General features: G+C 35.2%; 3 protein-coding genes across 3 annotated transcripts; all 3 read left to right on the forward strand.

Moving 5' to 3' along the window:
* The first annotated feature begins 5,278 nt into the window (after positions 1-5,278).
* LOC104725195 (dihydroflavonol 4-reductase) lies at positions 5,279-7,334 on the forward strand. The gene is made up of 6 exons (XM_010443813.3): positions 5,279-5,708; positions 5,796-5,965; positions 6,033-6,227; positions 6,329-6,488; positions 6,565-6,757; positions 6,875-7,334. Exons 1-6 carry the CDS (start codon positions 5,591-5,593, stop codon positions 7,170-7,172), a joined length of 1,134 nt encoding a protein of 377 aa, XP_010442115.1. The 5' UTR covers positions 5,279-5,590; the 3' UTR covers positions 7,173-7,334.
* A 363-nt stretch (positions 7,335-7,697) lies between these two features.
* Positions 7,698-10,091, forward strand: LOC104725196 (proteasome subunit alpha type-1-A-like). The gene is made up of 2 exons (XM_010443814.3): positions 7,698-8,257; positions 9,410-10,091. The coding sequence occupies exons 1-2, from the start codon at positions 7,907-7,909 to the stop codon at positions 9,890-9,892; spliced, it is 834 nt and encodes a 277-aa protein (XP_010442116.1). The 5' UTR covers positions 7,698-7,906; the 3' UTR covers positions 9,893-10,091.
* Positions 10,092-10,972: 881 nt separating this feature from the next.
* On the forward strand, positions 10,973-11,960 carry LOC104725197 (uncharacterized). Its single transcript, XM_010443816.2, has 2 exons — positions 10,973-11,219; positions 11,494-11,960. Exons 1-2 carry the CDS (start codon positions 11,099-11,101, stop codon positions 11,724-11,726), a joined length of 354 nt encoding a protein of 117 aa, XP_010442118.1. The 5' UTR covers positions 10,973-11,098; the 3' UTR covers positions 11,727-11,960.
* Positions 11,961-15,600: the final 3,640 nt, after the last annotated feature.

Below are 15,600 nucleotides of genomic sequence, written 5' to 3' on the forward strand. Positions count from 1 at the left end.
GATTATTTAAATACTACAAAATCAATAAAATCAAATTCAACTACTTTCATTAGAAAATCATATGCAAAATATTGAGTATATGACTCTTTACTCTAAATTTTGCATGTTAAATGTTATACAAAATTTTACACTCTTTACTTTAAAATTTACATACCTAAAATAACATATAAACAACAACAAAAAAAATTCACAATATATACTTTTAACATATGAACATTTTCATTTTTATCCTCTTTTACACAATTACAATATGTTAAATTAATTTTTATAATTTTTTTGAAGGTTTGGATTCTCTATTTTACATTCAGGATATATTTAGGAAATAAATAAAAAAATATTTAGATATTGAATTAAATTTGTTTTTCATATCTAATATCTATTCAATATTGTAATATCTAATATCTTTTAACTATTTAATATCTAAATGATTTTAGATCTTGTAGATAATTATAAATGAATTTTTATATCTTGAAAATAATTATAAATGATTTTTATTAAACTATTTACTTTAGCTTGAAAAATAAAAAGTAACTAATTATAAAAATGAATATATTAGAGATATAGAAAAAATATTTCAATATTGAATAGAATATTTCTTTTAACCATGAAAACCCATAAATGATTTAGTATACTAATTTATTATTTTTATTTTAATTTAGAATATATTTTTTGTTAGTGTTGGTCAACGCTGGAGTCAACGTCGATCTTCGCCGGAGTCTGTTGACCGGTGTACTGGCATATATGTCTATGATGTTGACCGCATAACATCATATAATTTATGCATGTGGTCATGTAATACATATACTTCGTGTAGTTGAGTATACAATAGTATTCTTGGCATGTGTGACCATGTATTCTCCAATACTTTGTGTAGCTAGCCATCTTTTTTCCTATATATATATATATAAGATAGGACGGGTTGGTTATATATTCAAAAAAATTCATTGATCTATTTATGTCAAATATCAGGACAAGTAAATAAATAGGAGACGAAAACAGGTAATTCTGAAAATAATATAACATTATTTTGTAATAGTGAAGATACGACTCTACTATTGGGATCACGAAGTCTTAGACACAGCCCTACATCCCTACACTCGGAGTTACAAGCCTTGATTTGGGCTATGGAGTCCCTTCTGGTGGTAGGTATTAATTGTCAAAATTTTGAGGCAGATTGCTCAGAGTTAGTCGCGATGGTGCAGTCCCCTGACGATTGGCCCGCCTTCTCGAATTTGTTGGACGATTTTACTTTCCTCCTATCATCCTTTCTATCCTTCACTCTTACCCATATCCCGCGTGTGTCAAATGTGAGGGCAGTTTGTCTCGCCCGTTCTTCAAGATCTTTAGTTTCTAAAATTTCTTTTGTAAACTTTTTCTCTCCGGTTTGGGCTACCAACCGGGAGTCATCTTTTAATTTAATGTTTGGTTAAAAAAAAATCAAACACTAAACTGGTATGGTTTGGATTATGACTGTTTATACTCCTAAAAAATACTTTTACAAACACAATCTCACACATACGTAATATATTATAAACCTTATAACAAATTTGGTTTTTGAAATTAACCCCGCACGTACGTGCGGGTCCGAACCTAGTATATCTTCAATTGAATTTTTCAGGTTTCTATTTCTTTTTTTTTAGATGTATAAAAATGTATTAAAATTAAACAAAACTTTATTTGGGTTTGTTGGAGTTTTTCAAAAATGGTTCAGTTTGTATTAGATTCAATCTGGATTTAGGTAAAATTTACTTACTCAAATTGTGTCAGCATCATATTTTTATTATAGTTAAAAATGTATTTTGTACATATTCAACTCTAGTTTAAGTCATTTTAGTTTATTTGGTATATTCGGTTTGGGTATAGAAATTAGGATCCGAGTTGGGTTTGGTTCATTTTCATCATGATATACTTTATATATTAAATATTGCTCAAGAAACCGCTAGGCGCTAAGCCACTAACTAGGCGGTGACCCAACGCCTAGTGCCTAGAATGCTTAATCGAAATCTATATGATTTTAGATGGTTTAGGTGTTTGCACCATAAATCATTGTCTATATGATATTACAAATGAAAAGTATACAAAATATATATAAGACTATCTGCATTGGGGATGTTGAATAATTTATTCAACTGTTTAATACTTGCAATGAAGCTATTGAAAAACTAAAAAATCGACGTGTATTCAACAGATGTTGAATCAAATAATTTTGGGCCCGCATCAGCCACGTGGCGCCGCCGAATTGGTGTGTGTGATACACACAAACGTTGCGCAAGTGAACTTCTTCAAATTTTTTTTTTTTTTTTTTGTTTTTTTTAAGAGATGATATTTGCTTTATTCTGATTGGTCCTTCAGATTTTTGAGATTTTTATCTCACCCTATCTACTAAACAATCAATTATTCTATAACAAATATATTTTTTAATAAAAATATTTAATTAGAAACAAAAATTAGACTAAAAAAGAGTGTATGCGGAATCATGGGCTTCAAATCAACCCGCTTTGTCAAGAGTGTCATGTTGAGGAGGAAACAATCTCTCATGTGCTTTTTGGTTGTTTTCTAGCAGCTAAAGTATGGATTGCAGTTCCATTTCTATTACCAGAACAAGGGTTTTCAAGCTCAGTTGCAGAGGACATTAAGCACATGTTAATGTTGATTGAGCAAACTGAGATACCATAGCAATTCAGAAATGTGCTCTCCTGGATCATTTAGGAGATTTCGAAAGCTAGGAATGCAGTAATTTTCTCTAATAGAGACCATGATCATCATGTCCTCATTGTTGCGGCTATAGAAGACTCTGAAAAATGGATTAAGCAACAACAAATATTGTCTCACGAGCTGGCTAATGCAGATCGCAACAAACTAGATACAGTACACCATTGGATTATATTGGCTTCGGGTAGACTAAAATGTAATGTCCATTCTACTTGGGTGAGTGATTCATACTATTGTGGTGGAACTTGGATTTTACGCAATCATGTTGGGGATTTCCTCTTCCATGCCAGAAATGCCTTTTTCTGACGAACCGGATTTCTGTAGAATTAAACTGCATTTTTTGGTATCTACAAAGTTTACATGATCACCATATTATCTAGTGTTAAGTATGGACGGATTGTCATACATTAACAACAGTATTAGAGATGCCATTGGAATGGTCGAAGTACCGCTCAGAGGTGGAAAAGGTTACTGAAATAGTACGAGTCATGGGAGAGGTTTTCTTTAAACTCTCTTCACTGAAAGCCAATGTGTTGGCCAAGGATATTGCTTCTAGTGCCACACGTGATGGGCGGCTCAGGTCTTACCTCTTTTTAGGCGGTCCAACTTGGCTTCAAGACATGATTGCAAAATAGCAGCAAGGTGGAGTTTGAGGTTTCAACTAACTTGGATTTTTTTTTTATGTGTTGGTTTTTGCTTAAAGCATTTTTTCAGCTAATTTTCTCGAACTCTTTTCCTTTCTATTATATGAAAAAGTGTTAAAAAGAAATGATTATTTAGTTCATAACAAATAACATACTAACATTTATAATTATATTTATAAAAATAAAACTTATAAATTTTCTTTTTTGTAGTAAAAAATTAAAAAAAAATATATTGAAATGATGTTTCTACAATTTTAGGTGGTTTAAGAGGTCATTTATCAGGCCAACAATTATTCTCAGTTTTTCTTCTAATTATTTAATTCCACTATCCTTTCATACATTTTAAATTGAAACCATACATATGTCTAACTTTATGATTGACTTAAATGTTACTTTATTAGTATTTATGTTATAAGCTTATTAATAGACTAAAAGGATGTGTTATTGCATCATATTTATATAACTTCAATTTCAGTTTAAAATATTTTAATGCACCTATAAAATTTTTGTTTTTGTTTAAATCATTATTGTAAAAAAGTTTCATCTTTCTTTATTCATAACAAATATCATTTTTTAGTTCTAAAAGTTTGGAATCATAATAAATTGTCTTTGGAAGAAAGAAACTTAACAGAACATGTATATACCTTTCTGGGTTAAAAACTTTGATATGTATGCTTATATTTATTATATTTATTTTTATATACATAACTTATACATAAGTATATTTTTAAATAATTATATATATTGTATATGTGTGTGGATATTATTAAATTATTGACCCATAGTTAGATAATCTACTTTGATTTTCGAATTGTGTTTAAATATATTATAAAACTAAAACAATAATTTGATTTTTGATTTGTGTAGAAAACAAACACAACCACTATTTACCTTTTTTTATCGTAATAAAAAGTTTTTATAAGCTATATAGTGAACAAAAACCAATTACGTATTGTCTCCGTAACTATGTAACAGATGCAGTAGTAAGTAACAGATCTGTTGCTTAAATATGGTATGGACCATCGGTTGCTTGCTTCTTGTCTTAGGGACCTCACGAATGATATTGACGTGAAATGTTGGTTTCCACAAAATTTTCTATAAACTTGAACAAATAATCTTCCCTCTCCACCACAAACGTTTAGACTGTTTTTATTCATTTTATGATTTGCTTACGTAAAATTTTGACTGTATATATATGTTTTCTTTGTCAATGAAAGTTTGGTTTAATAATAAATAAAAAGTTTGAAAACGATTAATTAAAAGAAAAAAGAACGTAAAAGAAACTCTCGTCTCTCTATCTCCCTCACCAAACAAATTCTAGTCAAACGTATTACACCCACCAGTCGACTAAAAAATACACACCGACGGAAATAATAAAATCAACTTACCAGATTGTGGCGTACTCGTGAGTAAACCCCCTTTCCCCCTTTGTACTATTTATTTTTCTCTTTTTTTTTTAAGGTTGATTTTAAACTTGTTCTATGTCCAGTTTAATTTTATTTTTTTCCTTAACAAAAGTAACTGTTTTTCGCTTTATTTAATTTTTCTATTTAAAGTTTATTTTAAAAAAAGTTAATTCATATTTTTATTGTATATATATATATATATCTTAACTGGAAAATTGATGGTAAAACTAGCTAATTAGTAACATTAAAAACTATTATCATTTTTAATTAATTATTCTTTTTAGGATTTAAGTTTGTGTGATATGGTTAGATAAATAATTTTAATTATATATTCTATAGTGAATTATAAGTTTTGTAATTGTGCATTTGTCTACTTAATTTTTTTAAAATATATTTCTTTACCAATAAAAAAAATACTTTTAAAATTTAGGCTCATCAAAGATGCAAAACATACTTTGAAATTATCAAAAAGATATATATATATATATATATATATGTACATATTTAACAAGTTTTATTATTTAGTTTTAATATTTTTATTATATATCATTTGTGTCCAGACAATATATTTTCCTAGATCCTCCACTGGTGACGTACCATACACATCTCTGTAGTCTTTCGCCAACCAACGTTCCCCACGTGCTCCGCCGGTTGGTAATCACGTGTCCGGCAGCTTCTTTGTTCCCACAATCTGTTTTCTTCAAGAAACGATTCTTGATCTCTAGTGTCTTATTTATAACGTCTTCGTAGCACATAGAATTGTACCAAAACCTACATAGAACATTAATCTTTCCCTAAAGCACAATCCATCTTTGTGACACAAACAAAATGGTAAGTCAGAGAGAGACCGTGTGTGTGACCGGCGCTTCAGGATTCATTGGTTCATGGCTAGTGATGCGATTACTAGAACGTGGTTACTTTGTTCGTGCCACTGTTCGCGATCCTGGTACGTATCTATATATGTTCTCTTACAAACTCGTTTCTCCTAAGATTATATAAACTTAACTTTAGTAACCGGATTTAATTTATAAAGGGAATTTGAAGAAAGTGAAACATCTCCTTGACTTGCCAAACGCCAAATCGAAACTCACTTTATGGAAGGCCGATTTGTCTGACGAAGGAAGCTACGATGACGCCATAAAAGGATGCGACGGTGTTTTCCACGTGGCAACTCCCATGGATTTTGAGTCAAAAGACCCTGAGGTGAGTATATTGTATATATGAATAATTATTAATAATCAATATTGAGTTTTTAATGTTTGTGAATCAGAACGAAGTGATAAAACCGACAGTGAATGGAATCTTGGGGATATTGAAAGCATGTGTCGAGGCAAAGACTGTACGAAGATTCGTATTTACTTCATCTGCGGGAACTGTTAATGTCGAAGAAAATCAAAAGAGTGTCTATGATGAACAAGATTGGAGTGATCTTGAGTTTATCATGTCCAAGAAGATGACAGGATGGGTATACATACTAATTAAAATCACTTTAGCTAAGGCTGATCTTCTTCAAAGTAATTTAAAGTTGATCATATATATATATATATATATACGTTTTTTTGGCAGATGTATTTCGTGTCGAAAACATTAGCGGAGAAAGCAGCGTGGGATTACGCCGAGGAAAAAGGATTAGATTTCATTAGTATTATTCCAACATTGGTGGTCGGTCCATTCATCACAACATCTATGCCGCCTAGCCTCATCACCGCGCTCTCTCCTATCACTCGTACGTGTGCGCTTCTTCTTTTGTTAGAATGTGAATTATGTTATATCTAAAACGATGAATAAACATAATGCTTCAGGGAACGAGGCACATTACTCGATCATAAGACAAGGACAGTATGTGCATTTGGACGACCTATGTAATGCTCATATCTTCTTGTACGAAAAAACTGCTGCCAAGGGACGTTATATTTGTTCCTCTCACGATGCCACCATTCTTACTATGTCCAAATTTCTCAGGCAAAAATACCCCGAATACAACGTACCTTCAACGTAAGTAATACCGGCTAAAGCCTCTGATCTCCTCGGGATAAGGACTTGAGAAAATATTTAGGCCCAGTTTCCTTAATTATGCAATCAAATATTTCGCTAAATAACTCTTTGGAACAGGTTTGAAGGTGTTGATGAGAATCTAAAGGGCATTGTGTTCAGTTCCAAGAAGCTGACTGAGATGGGGTTTAACTTCAAGTATAGTCTCGAGGAAATGTTCATTGAATCTATCGAGACATGTCGACAAAAGGGGTTTCTCCCGGTTTCTTTCAACAAAGTTCCGAGTAAGGATGACAATATTGAGCTCAAAACAGGAATTGGACTAACCGATGGTATGATGTCATGTAACGAGACAGAACCAGGGGTAACCAGCGAGAGAAACGATGCTCCCATGCAAGCACAACAGATGTGTGCTTAGAAAATTTTATATTATTAAATTGTGTCATATCGATTTACGATTGGAGGTATGATTTGGGTTTGTCTTTACGTTACTAATCATAATTTATCATTGGCGAGTGATATGAACTGATATATAATGTATGTGTGAGTATAACGGTATATGAATGAACCTATTTACGTATTTTAAGAGTGTTGTCTTTGAATCGACTGAAACTTTTGCAAGTTATATTTGTTACAAAAATCTTAGACTTTTGAATGGTTGTTTATAAGTTTACCATGATATGGAGTTTTTGAATAGTGGAATGAAAAAAAAAAACAGATTAATATGGAGTTTTATGCTCAAGTGCGTACTAATAGGAAGATTTTTTGTACGCAACAATGTATACTAGTCTGTAATAATGAACGGTGAATTAAGTGCCGATTAGTCTGCTCCGAAACATACAACCATTCAAAAAGCCTTAAGATGATTTGATCATTATTGAAAAAGACATTGAAAGATGATGCTATTGTTAATAAACATAGGCCTAAAGTCTCGGCCCAATAAGTTAGAGAGCCAATACTTGGGCCAACAGTAAATCAAAGCCCATTTGTTAAGTTGTATCGAAGAGAGAGAGAGAGAGAGAGAGAGAGGAGCATCAAAAAGAGTAAAGAGCATCCATGGCTTGAAGGAAAAGAAAAGTTTCCTGAGCTTTGGTCTGTTCTATATAAAACCCTTTAGACCGACGAGTAAAGAAGAAGAAGAAGAAGCAAAAAATGTTCAGAAACCAGTACGACACAGATGTTACGACATGGAGTCCCACAGGTCGTTTATTCCAAGTGGAATACGCCATGGAAGCAGTGAAGCAAGGATCTGCAGCAATTGGACTCAGATCTCGTTCCCATGTCGTCCTCGCTTGTGTCAACAAAGCTCAATCGGAGCTTTCTTCTCACCAGAGGAAGATCTTCAAAGTCGATGACCATATTGGTGTCGCAATCGCTGGTCTTACCGCCGACGGCCGTGTTCTCTCTCGGTATATGAGATCGGAGTCTATCAATCACTCTTTTACTTATGAGTCTCCTCTTCCTGTTGGTCGTCTCGTTGTTCATCTTGCTGATAAGGCTCAGGTTCGTTTTTTTCGATGATGCTCTTAGCTATTAGTGTAATTGTTGATTTAGATTTGGGTAATTTTGGAATGAATCATACTTTGACTCACTTAGCTATTAGTGTAATCGAAATTGAGATTTGGAATCGATTACACTTGATTTTTGTGTGAATCACTGAGCCCAAATTTAGCCAAATAGCTTCTTGAATTTGCGCTTAGGGTTTAGATATAATGTCTTAGTGATTTGCTCTTTTCTAAGATGTGACGATATGCTGAGAATGTGTTTTTGTCTTCTTCAATTACTGATTTGAGTATGTGATGAATTTTTGATGATTTGGAATTAGAGATGAGGTTAAGAGCAAGTGTAATAGTGATCTGAGGTGATTAAGACTTAAATTAATAGGGGTTTACTTGATTTAGCGGATACTGAGTTGTAGGATTTATCAATTCCTGTTTTGTAAATTCTTAGGATGTTGTTGTTGTCACAGTTGCATAATCGTGTATACAGAGGTTTTACCATTACCAAGAACATGTCATGACATTAGGATTTTGAGAATGAGTTTTGTTTTTCTTCCGGTACATTTACTTGTTTCTGCAGTTGCCATTACGAGGATCTATCGTTATTTCGTCTAATAATTGGATTTAGGTTTGTATACAAACATTCACTTTTAAAATTAGGATGCTAGAAGACTCAGTTTGATTTTCTTTTGGTACTTTTGCTTGTTTGTGGAGCTGTCACTAAGAGATTCAGTTGTCATTTTTAAGATTTGGACTTTGGTCTTCATTTTGCATCTAGTGTTCCATTTGTTGGCTTTATTACATAGTTTGTCCTGCCCTCATCTTTTTTCACTTTTCTCACCGGTCATTACTCCTGCTATGATGTTCAACATCTTGCCTATCATTATGTGATACATATCTCTTCTGTTTAATCTCTCTAACTAATGGTTTCTTAAATTAGCTATTTTACTTTTCAGCTACATCTCACGTTTGTTGATGTCTATAACGCAACTGTCGTTATATTCCCATTTTTGATTGTTGGCTTGCTACAAAGCCACTAGCAATATGTCTTTCTAAAACGAACAGTCTTACATGTTTCTCATTCTTATGTTTTTTTATGTGATACTTCTTGATCTAAATAATATATTCTTCTTGTGTGTGTTTTCCTTGTGAACAGGTCTGTACCCAACGATCATGGAAACGGCCCTATGGTGTGGGTTTACTGGTAGGTGGATTGGATGAGTCTGGCGCCCACCTTTACTACAATTGTCCAAGCGGAAACTACTTTGAGTACCAAGCTTTTGCTATTGGATCCCGTTCCCAAGCGGCAAAGACCTATCTGGAACGCAGGTTTGAGAGCTTTGGGGATTCTTCAAGAGAAGATCTTATCAAAGATGCAATTTTGGCTGTTAGGGAGACATTGCAAGGGGAAACGCTGAAGAGTTCTCTCTGCACAGTCGCTATTCTAGGAGTCGATGAGCCATTCCACTTCTTAGACCAAGAAGCGATACAGAAAGTGATTGACACATTTGAGAAAGTGCCAGAGGAAGAGGAAGGCGACGAGGCTGGTGAGGGTGAGGCCGAAGCTGCTGCTGTTGCACCTGCAGAACAAGGTGGTGCTGGTGCAGGTGACCAAGACGTGGCTCCAATGGAAATGTAAGGCTTTTGTGTGTGTGTAACGCTGGAACTATTTTATTTTGATGTTAGCTGGATTTACTTTGCAAATGGCTGCGGGTTTAGATGTATGCTTGGGAACCTCGTGAAGTTGTCATTTGGTGAGATAAACTCAATAGCTGCCATTAAGACTTTCTAGTAGTTTGCTCTTTTGGTTTTAAATCTGAAATCTGTTCACGACTTCCTATCTCGTTGTTTCTGCAATTCCTTGGTGAGTTGGTGTCAAGCTAAACGTAGACTTTGATTATAATATCAAATTTATGATAAGTTCGACGTCATTTAGTCAAATAGAAAACATAAGTGGCCCCCTACATGGTGACAACTACGGAAAACATTGGCTGATGCGGACCATGTAAACCAGACCCATTGACTTTGCCTTCTCTCTCAATCATTTGCTTATCCACCATTTGTTTCCGTATATACCATTAACCATCAAAGAAAAAATGATTAAGAGTTTAGAATTGTTATCTACGAACTAGTTGATCATATGTAATTAGGTTAACAAAGAACAAACGTGTTTTTGGTATACGAAGCCATTTTGAACTAAGCACTAAACAACGTCCAAATTGATTGAAGAATTCGAGGGGAAAAAAAAACTAAGAAAAACACTATCTTTCACGATTCATATTTGTATAAATATCCTACATTCCGAGAAGGTTGTAGCGACAATCCAATGTCAATCCGTTTCGATCAAGAACATAGGAGCACTGAATTGCTCTGTGAATATGGGCATCAAACCCTGATTCTGCAACATTGTAACATCAAGTCATGTGGTCTACTATCTATCTAGTCATAGTTGCTATTTAACGTTCCAAATATGGATTTAAAATTAGTCAGTTGGACCAAATGACAAAACAAAAAAATTAGGAGCGGATTAGACCGGACCGAAAATGATACCAAAACAACCACCATCCTAACCACCAAACATAAGTTAATTAAATCAAACAAACTTGTTGAAATGCTTGACTTCATGCGAGATTATTAAAACATACAAATAATAAAAATAAAATAAACAAGGAAGAAAGTGTTGAGAATGTTATGCAAACATGGCCAGCTCGACGTTTATTTGTTGGAAGAAGTTGTCTTCTTCCCAAACCCATTTTGTATTTTCTGGTTGGGTTATTAAGGATGAAACAAACATCATCAATCTTTAATTTGGTTAGAAAATAAAAATAAAAATTGTTGTTGAGAAATGAAAGGAAGGGCCTACGTCATGATCTTCTTCTTCTGGGCTCTTCTCACCATTATCACCCCAATGCTTATTAGCTGGTCTCAATCTCTCAAAAACCTTCCAACACTCTCTGATGATCAAGGTATACTTCTTAACAATCTCTTCTTACATCAAACGTCATTTATATAAGTCATGAAAATGATCGTTGACTCGGTCCTTCAAAGGAAGTTGAACCTTGCATCTTCAATTCAATCCCGCTTGGAAATAATTATTTAAACCCAATAAGGGTATTATCAAATGCTTGTTCCAGGCTTAGGGAGGCTACTGGCTCAGGCCCGAACGTTTTGGTTGATAAAAGTGAACATTTTAGTTTTTCTTCTATAAAAATATTCAATATTTTTTTATATGGATTTCAGAAAAAAAAATCAAGGAATCTAGTCCAAGGCGGATGATGGGATATACAGAAGAAATGCATTTGGCACAAGAGTTTGTTAGTCGCGTAGAAGAAGAGAAGTTGGTAATGGAGCCTTCGATGGCGCCAACGCCTGAAGATAAGCCTGTTATGCCTTCACTATCTTTTGCGCGATTAGAACAACATGAAGGATTAGTCGCTAAAGATGCACATCCCATGAGTTTGCGACAATTTTAAAGAGATTCTTTCTTTGTTTGTTTATATCGGAGATTATCTAAATTATCTTCTTTAATCAAGTAAGTGTTCATAAGGTTTTTTTCGTACCTTTTCGATTATATGAAGCCTAATGCTGGCGAGAGAAGCTCTTGTAAATATGTAAAATTGTCATCCTTTCGACAAAAGCCAATGGTAAGAAAAAAAAATTTAAACCAAAAAAAAAGCCAATGGTAAGAAACTTTCTTTTGGTTATTATTACTACTATATTTTGAAATATACGGATGCAAGTTTAGAGATGCCAAATTAAACCTAAAGACGTCTGGTCGCATAATACTGTAAAGTGGAGAAAAATCATTCAGGCAAAACTTAGTATACGATGAAACCTAATGTGTGTGACTCTCACTTTTTCGCCTGTATTAAAGGTTATCATTGCATTTGCATTAGGACCACCAACGTTGAAATCTTGTTGAGCGAAGTAATCTTTTTTCGGTGATGTCTTCTTGAATAATGGTGTCACCATATGTATCATGGACACGATCCACTTCTCCTAACTTCTCAATTACCTTCTCTTCATACTGGTTGATTTGTGGTGGATTTTTTTTTCTTTTTATAATTTAATGTTAAATTATATTCAAACAAAATATAATATTTTTATGACTATTGCATTGTATAGTTGAAAAGAATAAAGCCGAAAACTAATTTGAAATCAAGGTCTAGAGGAACCAGGCTTGCAAGCTGTTATCATATCGTCTATCCCTAATGAGGAGAAGAGATAAAAATTGGTTCCATTGGATCGTGCGGTCTCCGGTTGATAATCTGTCTTGCACTGCAAACCAAATACAGAAGGAAAACTTTGGCATGGCATGCATAAACCATACCCCATTATACCAAGTCACGTTGGTTGCCACTCTGCATGTGTGATTCCACGTATCAGTTGTAGAGAACTTTGATTTGTAAACATTATTTCTTCCCTTCCATATACAACCACATCGTCCCCCTCATTACGGTTCTGCCATTTGACATAAAGTGCATTTTTTTACCGTGTTTAAAACGACCACTCGGTGTCGCACTCGACAATGACTAGTCCACGCCTCTGCTAATGACTTGTTTTTGCGGATACCCATATCAATAATTGTAAAACCCCAACAGCCATCTTATTTCGTGGGTCCTATGTCCACTTCTGATCCATGGGCCCACCTTGTTTAGTGGGCCTCATGTATTCTCACTAGGCTCGTGAGCTCATCCATATCTGACGATTGGTTTGCTATGTTCAGAAGGCTTTAAAGATTTGTTGCCGTTTCTACAAATCACCACATGATATTTTCCTGTGTTTTGTCCTCACTCGCACAGTTCCGACAATCACTTCCCGGAAGGTCACCCATCATGAGACTACTCGAGCTCAAACACGCTTAACTCTGGAGTTCTCTCAGGACCTTTGACCAAAAATATAAGTCCACTTTGGTGACATTGGTGGTCAAATCAATTCTTTTCAACCTCTATGCAAACCAGGGTGTCAAAGTTCACCCCCACTAAAATATTGCACTGTGCTCATTGTGCACCAAGACCGTCATCTATGACGGTGTGAGCCCACTCGACTCCACACTCGTCTGGGTTCGATTTTGGTATACCACTTACAACGCCTCGACCGCCACCTTAATTAGTGGGCCCTATGTACACTTCCGACCATGCGCCACCTCTCCTACAAACTTACTCCAAGATATACATTATTGGGCTTCATGTTATGAAACTTATGGTTGTATAATTCATTCAATGGTAAGAGTACATATATATAGGGGTACACAAGCCCTAAACTCAATAGAATCATAAACCTATTTACAGTGGGAATAGGTAGCGACGATGGGCCTTGTAAACATGGCCTTGTATGGATCGGTTATGGAGATCCATCTTCAATGGTTTACAACACTCCCCCTTGGATGACATAACCGTGTAGATGCTAAGAGATCATAATAATACGCTTGGGGATGCTGCCTCATTAAAACCTTACCAGGAAAACCTAGTGGGACAAAACCATGGTGAAGGAAAAAGAGTATAGCACGTATTACTCCCCTTGTTCTGAACATCACTAAAGATCCTTGAGTCTATGCATCCCAATCTGATGCGTGAGCTTCCTGAATGTTGATGTTGGTAATGACTTGGTGAAAAGATCGGCTGAGTTGTCGCTAGATCGGACTTGTACCACTTGAACTTCACCGGCCTTTTGTAGTTCATGTGTGAAGAAGAACTTAGGCAAAATATGCTTCGTCCGATCTCCCTTGATGTAACCGCCCTCTAGTAATCTTATATATATTTCATTATCCAGTGGATCATATAAAAATGCGGTCACTACATCCATTAGCCGCAGATCAAGACTTTCTCTTATAGCCATACTTATCAAAAATCTAAAAGTCGTTGCATCCAACACAGGGGAGTATGTCTCCTCATAATCTATCCCCGGTCTTTGTGAGAATCCTTGTGCTACAAGCCGTGCCTTATATCTCACGATTTCATTATGCTCATTTATCTTCCTCACAAAGATCCATTTGTGTCCTACTGGTTTTACATCGAATGGTGTCCATATGATCAGACCAAACACATTTCTTTTCTTTAATGAATTCAACTCCACGTTTATGGCTTCTTTCCATTTTAGCCAATATGATCCTTGAGTGCACTCTAATATGGACGTGGGTTCATGATCCTTATTCATTTCAAATGCTACCTTATATGCAAATATTTCATCGATGTCAACATCTTTTCGGTTCCATTGAATTCCATACATGATATAGTTTGTTGAGATCTCATTATTATCAATACCTTCAGGACCTTGAGGTTTGGCGTCCCAAACCTCATTGATCGGTTCTTTAGGGTCTACCGCGGTCATGTCTATGGTTTCCTTAACCTCGGTTTTAATTGCACCTTTCTTTGATTTCTGAGGGTTCTTATCTTTGGAACCTATTGGTCTACCACGTTTCAAACGTGTCTTAGACTCTTTACCAACTTGATTGTGTCCCTTTTGAACATCAATACGTACTGGTGCATCACAAGCTGGTATGTACGATTTTGTAACTTTCTTTGGGTCAGCAAAGGAATCTGGCAATTGATTAGCTAGCTTTTGTAAATGTATAATCTTTTGGATCTCTGCTTCACATTCCAGAGTCCGAGGATCTTGCCAATTCATAGATGTTTGATTCCATGATATCTCTTTGACCAGCTTGTTTGTCTCTCCACCTAATGTAGGGAATTCGGATTCAGCAAACTGACAATCCACGTATCTAGCCTTAAATAGATCACCGTGGTTGGCTCTAGATACTTAATGATGGTGGGAGAATCATATCCAACATATATTCCCATCCTCCTTTGAGGTCCCATCTTAGTTCTCTGTGGTGGTGCAATGAGTACATAAACGGCACACCCAAATGTCTTTAGATGGGATATGTCTGGCTCATGACCCGTGAGTAATTGGGATGGTGAATATCTGCTCACTAGATGGCCTGATGCGTATAAGCTCTGCTGCATATAATACTGCGTGTCCCCAAGCCGACACAGGAAGCTTCGACCTCATGAGTAATGGTCGAGCAATCAATTGAATTCGTTTAATGAAGTATTCAGCTAATCCATTATGTGTATGTACATGTGCCACGGGATGTTCCACACTTACCCCCATGGACATACAATAATCATTAAACGCTTGGGATGTAAATTCACCAGCATTATCTAGACGTATAGTCTTAAGTGGAAAATCTGGAAAGTGTGCTCGTAGACGTATGATATGGGCCAACAATCTAGCAAACGCTAGGTTTCCAGTGGACAATAGACAAACATGCGACCATCTGGTCGATGCATCAATGAGGACCATAAAATATCTAAACGTCCCACATGGTGGGTGTATTGGTCCACA

Source organism: Camelina sativa, chromosome 11 (assembly GCF_030686135.1).
Source record: "Camelina sativa cultivar CO46 ecotype springtype chromosome 11, ASM3068613v1".
NCBI classification, from domain to species: Eukaryota; Viridiplantae; Streptophyta; class Magnoliopsida; order Brassicales; family Brassicaceae; genus Camelina; species Camelina sativa.

Coding starts and splice junctions, on each gene's coding strand:
- LOC104725195 (XM_010443813.3), top strand. CDS start 5,591: ATGGTAAGTCAGAGAGAGACCGTGTGTGTGACCGGCGCTTCAGGATTC. Junction 6,489..6,564: donor CGCGCTCTCTCCTATCACTC/GTACGTGTGCGC, acceptor ATAATGCTTCAG/GGAACGAGGCACATTACTCG. Junction 6,758..6,874: donor GAATACAACGTACCTTCAAC/GTAAGTAATACC, acceptor TCTTTGGAACAG/GTTTGAAGGTGTTGATGAGA.
- LOC104725196 (XM_010443814.3), top strand. CDS start 7,907: ATGTTCAGAAACCAGTACGACACAGATGTTACGACATGGAGTCCCACA. Junction 8,258..9,409: donor ATCTTGCTGATAAGGCTCAG/GTTCGTTTTTTT, acceptor CCTTGTGAACAG/GTCTGTACCCAACGATCATG.
- LOC104725197 (XM_010443816.2), top strand. CDS start 11,099: ATGAAAGGAAGGGCCTACGTCATGATCTTCTTCTTCTGGGCTCTTCTC. Junction 11,220..11,493: donor AACACTCTCTGATGATCAAG/GTATACTTCTTA, acceptor TATGGATTTCAG/AAAAAAAAATCAAGGAATCT.